We start from the raw sequence: 7,704 nt of genomic DNA, 5'->3' as shown, positions 1-7,704 counted from the left end.
CAAGACATGTACTATGTTGTTGTCAATGCAACCCGACCCATTCTGGAGGTGGCCAGAAAAACATAGAATAACAAGGAAAACAAGACAACAGCGCAATCTGAAAGTGACCCAAGTGAAAAAGGCGCAAATTTGGACATTCAAGAACCTGGAGGAGCATTCCACATCTCTTGCAATATTGTCAAAAAAAATTGCAAGTTGTTTTGTTGGGAAGAACAATTTATGTTTCCGCAGGAATGAAAAATTGGGCAATGTTGTGGTTAAAGATGATAGAATCCAATGAAATGAGATTAGGGTTACAGTGTTTCACATGTTTAATAACAAATAATAGTAAATTAAAAATAAATAAAACAAAAAGTCAGGTAAGATAGCATACTGCCAAGTAGACGGTCACATATGCATAGTTTAACGTTTTTTTCTCAAAATTTAACGGAATTGATCAATTTGACTAACAAAACCGTTTTAAGAGACTATAATGTAGCATTTTTTAACTAAGGGACTAAAGCGAAATAATAAATTAAGTCAATGGACCAAAAGATGAATTAAGCTTAAATTAATAAAAATACTTTGTGGACATATTGTGAACTCATAAAAATGTATTTTTGATTCTTTTGAATTTTCGGGACTTTTGGCTACCGCTGGTTAGTGTTATGGTTGTTTGGCGTGACTTAAATGATTAAAAATTATTTTAATTGATTTTATTATTTATTAATTTTATGAGAAATGGTTATGTATAGACGAGTTGATGATGTTGTGCAAGATTATTATGTTTTTTCTTGAATACTTGCTGATTCTATAAGTACGCTGTTGTGTATCGTTGAGTTAAAAGTGAGTTACATATATGTGAATTGATAATTTCATTGAGTTGAATTATTATACATGTTGGAGTTGTGTTGTTATGCTGAGTATTGTGTGAGTTGTCGTGGTAATCCAAAAGAGATGATTACATGAGTTTGTCAATGCATGTATGTTAGAATCGGAGGAAGGGTCTTAACATATTGAATTTTGTTAACATGTTCATACATTTATGTTGAGTTGTGTCCAGAGACATGTTCGATAGTTCATAAGAGGGGACTAGTGGCTTATCTCAAGCTTATAAGAGGGGACTCAGGGGTTCAAAAGAGGGGACATGGTTCCAGAGAGAACCGAATGTTTAGTTGGTACCATATGCATATACATAGAGTTGCATAGACGAGTTGCATTGCATGACGAGCTATATGTGCATTTGTTGAGATATATTTGTTGAGTTGTGATTGATTTGGTGAGTAGGATGTGGAAATGTAATTGATATACCGCTATTGAGATTATGTAAGAGTGTGTTTTATGTTGATTATCCTACCTTGCAATATATGCCTATTATTACTGAATGTGATTTCTCACTCCTTATGCTTGAATGTTGCCTTTACACGGGCATCATGCAGATACTCAGGAGTAGCATTGCTGAAGTAAGTGAATGTTGACTCTTGGAGTACTTTCTTAGTTTATCATTTTGATTAGTGGTGCATTGCTCTGATTATGCAACACCGGGTATGGAACACTTGTTTTACTTATTATGTTGCTTATGTTGAAGTAAAATTTTGAGACTAAATATCATGAGATGTTATACATTTAATAATTATTTAATGATGATTCTGTTGCAATTATACCCTAAGTGAAGGTGAGTATGCGATGGCAGGTTTTATGTGAATTAATGTAATCCGTGTTACGGAGCATGATATGTTTGATGTGTGTGACACCCAGTGTGTTGTACTTTTTATTAAATTATGCGATAATTTGTATGTGAGGTTTTAGGGTGTTACAAGATCCCCCATCTGGTTTATCCACTTCTAATTCTGATTTATCAAACAGAGTTTGCAGATTGCACAAGTCCTTATATGGCCTAAAACAGGCTAGTCGGCAATGGAATTATAAACTCACACACATACTTTTATCTCTCAGGCACAAACAATCTTCTGCTGACCATTCTTTGTTCACCAAGTTCGTTGACACTTTTTTTCACATCCTTATTAGTATACATTGATGATTTGTGTTAACATGAAATAATATGTCTGAAATTTCTTTTGTCAAGTATGTGTTGGATGACATGTTTCGTCTCAAAGACCTTAACCCTCTTATATTTTTTCTCGGCCTTGAAATTGCTAGATGCAGTCATGGTATTACCCTAAATTAGAGAAAGTACACTCTGGATCTTCTTGAAGATAGTAGCATATTGGCTGCTAAACCTGTTTCTACTCCATGTGACCCTACTTTCAAGTTTACCAACACGGGTAGTGATAACTTTTCCGATGTCACTGCTTACAAGACTCATAAGAAGACTCATTTATATGTTTACAACAAGACCAGACATCACCTATTATGTGCAACAACTTAGTCAATACTTATTTAAGCATCTTCAATCTCATTTTCAAGTTGTTCTTCACATGCTTAGGCACCTTAAATACGCCCCTTTTAGGGTTTGTTCTCTCACGCTGCCAATTCCCAGCAATTGATTGGTTTTGCAGATTTGGATTGGGCCCGCTGTGTTGGTACTAGGAAATATATCACAAGATATTGTATTTTCATAGGTTCTGCCATTATTTTTTGGAAATCTAAGAAGCGGGAAACAACGTCTTCCTCGTCATCAGAGGTTGAGTACATGACTTTGTCCAAACTTACATGGGAAATTCAATGGCTTCAATATCTCTTGGCCTATTTACACGTTCCAGTTACTTGTACGACAACAAACCAGTCATTCACCTTGCACATAATCCCACATTTCATGAATGCACCAAACATATCGAAATTGATTGTCATGTCATACATGAAAAGATCCTAACAATATGTCGTTAAGTTACTGCCACTTACTTCAATTTCTCAACTTAGTGATGTGTTCACAAAACCTTTGTATGCCATCTCATTTCAATAATTTATATCCAAATTAGGACTTTTTAAAGGTTACCATAAGTATATATATTCTTGTAATAGACTATTACTTGTAACCATTTCAGTTCTTTCATTAACAAAGATTAAACATTTTCTTAGCTTTCTCTTCTTCGATATGGGTGCATGTGATACTAAGATCACTCTCTAACAAACCACTTTAACTCTAAATTTGCAGCTGTCCCATCAATTCTCATGTTGATCCATTCAATAACTACTCAAATAAAATACTTAAGAGTATTAAAATATGAAAATCATAAAAACAATATTTTTAAAAAATAAAAGAAATCAAACTTTTAAAAAAGCATGAATTGAATAATACAATTTATTGTCGCAAAAGTGATTTCGTTTTAAAAAAATAAAAGTTCAACACTTAAGTTCTTTAGTTTTAAGTTTTTTTAAGATTATTAGGAGATTTTCATTTTAAAATTAAGAATAATTTATTTAACAAAATATTTTTTAAAATCTTAAAAAGTATTATTAAAATAATAAAAATGATTCTTTGTTTTATTTTTTTTCAAAAATAAAAACCTATAACATACGCATTCATATTATTTAAAAAATAAAAATTAATTGAAAGATTAAAACCCTAGTCTAACATCTACGAAATCCTTCAAATTGCTGCGAATACCACTGAACTTGGTGGTTGCTTCTGGAATAACTTCACCGCCTCCTTGCTCCTCGCCGTTACCGCATCGTCAATTTCGGTTTTCTCTCTCTAAGGTAACAACGTACTTCATTTTCGCGGTTGGTACTGTATTATTTTCAGTTTATTCTGGCTCGTATTTTCTATATTCTTCATCAAGGTTTTGCTATCATTTTAAGGCCTTACAAACAAGATTATATTTTACTGCTGGCAACTTTTTGGGTTTGTTTGTTTGGAAATATAGCATAAGTTGTAGATGTTTAACTTTCATCTGAAAGCAGGTTTCATCAGTTTTTAAAATATTTCAATAAAAGATTGATAGAAATGAGGATGTTGCGTTGGATGTGTAGTAAGACTAGACGAGATAAGATTCGAAATGCACCCCATAGGTAGAACCTGCAAGTGTGATAACATAAATGCTCATTAGAGAAGAGCCTTGGACAATTTGCTTAATCCTTTCTCTATTTTCCTTCTTTTGTAGACATAATTGCAATTGAAGTTGGAGTTTCAGCTTAAATGGCTGGCAGAGGATATGGTCGAGGAGGGGGAAGAGGCGGATTTCAAAAGTATACACGGCCAGAGCCATTTGTACTTTATCCCGAGGTAACATATTTAGCATCTTTTTTTGTATAAACAGCTTAATAAACCACTGAGAGTCATAACATAAGCATCTGTCATATAAGTGCTTATGCAAAGGTTATTTTTCATATAAGGTAGAATAAACCATTTATTTTATCTCTAAAGTATCAATTTCTCTCTAATTTAGTCTTTAAAGTATATAAATATTATCGGTAATTCCTAATATAAAAACCGTCACTTTAGTAACCTCTGTTTAAGATATTCGTGACTAGACAGATTTTATCTATTTTAGTCAATAAAATGACGGTTTAAAAATAGTACTTGTGATTGAATAATATTTCTATCCATCAGAAAGCAAGCAAAATAATTGATTACTGTTCGCTGCTTAATGCTTGTCTTTATAAATCTTATCTTACAGGATATTAATTTGCCTGATGTTAAACTCGGCGAAAAGGATACTAGTATGAAACAGTTGATTAAATGGGATTTAAGTTTTGATAGTTATTTTAAAGCGGCTCCTTATCTCTTGGATGACATGGAATTAAAAGGTATGAATTCAATTGCCTTTACATGATATATATTGTGAGATTGTCATTACAAAGTCTGAAATCAATACAGAATTATAGATAAAAGCTCAGTTTGGTCCTCTAAAAATTTGGATATCGCTTTATTAGCTCATAAAAATTTCTGTCATCAAACTAGTCTCTCAAAGATTACAATTTTACCATGTCAGTTATCCAAAGAATTAACTACCAAATTAGTTCATCAAATACACATAATTCTTACCAAATTAGAATTAAAATGGTGACAATGACATAGGGCAAATTTAGTGACAGCTTTGTATCTTGAAATGACTCATTTGGTGATGATGTCTTTGGAGGATTATTATGGTGATGCCCTAATCATTGGAAGGCCAAATAAAGGATTGATTCCATAATATTATGTGTCTAACATGACTTGATCATACTTAATTATACTTCTTGCAGAGTAAGGAATGAAATGATTCCTGGTCTATGAGCAAGTTTACACCATCAAAAGCTAGACATACTTCACCTAGAATATTGTCAATGTTTGCATGGCATCATATTTGTCCCTAAATATGTAGCTCCTCCCTTCCGTAACCAGTATATTAGCTTTTCTTGCTTAATTGTCAGGGCGCAAAAGGATGCACATAGAAAGATTTTCTGACAAGAAGAAGACCATGTTTACTCGAGATTCTCTGTCTCAGGTTTTATGTTTCGACGGATTTGTTAAGGAGTTGGTTCCAGGTGTGATTAAGGGAATGGGCTTTTATGGCAGTTGTTATGTTTTTTGTAGAAAAATGCTTCTACTTTTTGTTATGCATTTGAGGTTCCTGCTAACAAATAATTTACTCCGAAATTTGTAAATTTCAGGTAAATCTAAGCAGATGCCGAGTCGGAAAAAATTTCGATGGAACCCAGAAGCTGGTGATTTCATATGAACCTTTTCTTTTTATTTTGTCAATCTATTAATTATCTGTAAATATGAGTAAGTTATTCAAATTTTAATAATTAGCACTGGGTTTATCTTGCCAAAAAAATCCCGCCCTATTTAAAGAGCTTAATGGAAATTTCATCACTTAAGAGAGTCACACTCACACTCACACATATGCCATTCTACGAAGTATTGAGCAGTCTATGAACTTATGGTTTCACCGTTTTAGTCTAGTCTAATATTATCATGGGATATTATCCTTGTTATGGGATGGATCTCTGTTTACTTATGATAATGATGAAGCCTTCTTATTTTTTCTTTATACTGATTAAGATGTTTGTGTTGCAGATGCGAAAAAATTGGCATTCTTTGAAGAACTAGAGAAAAAGTTCCTGGTAGAGCACCTATGCCTACAATTCTTTCCTTTATTTTTTTCATGTTAGCAAGGCAGGGTTAACAAATTAGTTTTAGCAGTAAATATTTTCTTGTTTGATTTACATTGTTGGGTTACCTACATTTTATTTAGTGAAATTCTATGTTGACGATTCTTCCACATTTAGGCACAAGAGGGTAAAGATCAAAAGAAGAAAAAAGACGAAGAAAGTGAAGATGAAGATGAAAATGGAGAGGGAAACGAGTCGGAAGACGATTTTAACGATGGTGATTATAATCAGGTTCCCTTCTATCCTCTACTTTGATGTGTCAATTTTGCCATTCTTGAAATTATGAAAAAAATATGTTGCAATTGTTAAGCTCACCCGATAAAATTTTCAAATTGAAGTTCTTAGAATATAAGAAAATAGTGAACTTCCTCATCTATAAGCATGATATACATAGTGCCATGAAAAATAAATGGGGCATTACACATCCCAAATGTCATGTTCATTACTTCTAGGAGAGTACCTTCATAAAAGAAAAAACAAATTAAAATCATAAAAGACAATACCTTTACATAGGAGATTCTTACACGTAAATTGATATTGCCCTATAGTTTTATTCAGTCAAATATCGTAACAAACTATATAGGCATGCTTTGTGTGCTTTCTTTGAAAGTTTAGAAGTTGGGTCTATATGCAACTTGACATTCAATGTAAATTGTTTGTAAAATTGGATTTTAGAAGATGATGAATTTGATGCGGTGTAAAAGGTAGTAATGCACGACTTCGTAATTTGTCAACAGTTTGGGGTTGATGGTAGTAGTTTGATGTTTGAAGAGTTATTTCTCTTTTTTTGTTGTGGGCGTGGTTTGATTTATTCACAAATACGAAGCATACACTTACTATGTATTGTTTTTGTTTTTTGTGATTAAAGGACTAACTAAATTAAAATTTTGCAGAACGTAGATTATGATGACGATGACGATGACTTTAATGATGTCGAGGCTGGGAATGGTATAATCACTTTACTGGTTCAATGCAGTTTTCATTCATCTTGTGACCGCAATCATAATTTCGACTACAGCATGTTATACTGAGTAATTCATATATTTTTGATTTTTTGCAGATGAAGATGTCTATTAAGATAATATGGAGAATGCTTGTTTTCTCATCCTGTGTCTGCTTCTATACTAGCATGATTATTGCTTCTAGGCCTTAACTTGTCTGCTATAAAATAATTTAGTTAATTTAATGAAACTAGTGTCTGTTTTCTTGTAAATTCTTTGTTTAACTTTCTGCATGACCAGAATAAATGTAGTTGATTGAGTAGGTTAATAAGTAAATATGGGGTTTGCTGATAGAGAAGTTAAATAAGGTTAGTTTTTACCATTTGCATATTCAAACCTTATAGTTTATTTTCATACTGTTTTTATATCTCTTGTAGACAGAAGTTGATCAACTAGTATAATTGGGGTATTTTGTGGTTAATAACAATCAAATAGGACAGTAAGATTTTTTATTTTATTTTTAAATTGGATCTATAAATCTATGGTAGTAATTTATGTTTTTATTTATTTTTTATATGCACTATTTTAGATCATTGATGGTAAATTTATGGATGTGCAACACCACTTCTGTAAGAGTTGGCTGTTCAATTCTAAGTCAAATTTACTCTTGATTGATACTTTATGTTTAAAAACACAATTTTAGTTTTCTGTGATGATTAACAGA

The 7,704-nt window shown here is 32.3% G+C and overlaps 1 protein-coding gene across 1 annotated transcript; it reads left to right on the top strand.

Moving 5' to 3' along the window:
- The first annotated feature begins 3,461 nt into the window (after positions 1–3,461).
- On the top strand, positions 3,462–7,362 carry LOC127093167 (uncharacterized). The gene is made up of 9 exons (XM_051032068.1): positions 3,462–3,639; positions 4,044–4,165; positions 4,560–4,689; positions 5,296–5,409; positions 5,536–5,589; positions 5,945–5,991; positions 6,157–6,270; positions 6,933–6,987; positions 7,100–7,362. The coding sequence occupies exons 2-9, from the start codon at positions 4,079–4,081 to the stop codon at positions 7,114–7,116; spliced, it is 618 nt and encodes a 205-aa protein (XP_050888025.1). The 5' UTR covers positions 3,462–3,639; positions 4,044–4,078; the 3' UTR covers positions 7,117–7,362.
- Positions 7,363–7,704: the final 342 nt, after the last annotated feature.

This window comes from Lathyrus oleraceus, chromosome 6, assembly GCF_024323335.1.
Source record: "Lathyrus oleraceus cultivar Zhongwan6 chromosome 6, CAAS_Psat_ZW6_1.0, whole genome shotgun sequence".
In the NCBI taxonomy this organism is placed as follows: domain Eukaryota; kingdom Viridiplantae; phylum Streptophyta; class Magnoliopsida; order Fabales; family Fabaceae; genus Lathyrus; species Lathyrus oleraceus.
This window is presented reverse-complemented; position numbering and strand designations above follow the sequence as displayed.

Coding starts and splice junctions, on each gene's coding strand:
- LOC127093167 (XM_051032068.1), top strand. CDS start 4,079: ATGGCTGGCAGAGGATATGGTCGAGGAGGGGGAAGAGGCGGATTTCAA. Junction 5,992..6,156: donor AACTAGAGAAAAAGTTCCTG/GTAGAGCACCTA, acceptor TTCCACATTTAG/GCACAAGAGGGTAAAGATCA. Junction 6,271..6,932: donor ACGATGGTGATTATAATCAG/GTTCCCTTCTAT, acceptor AAAATTTTGCAG/AACGTAGATTATGATGACGA.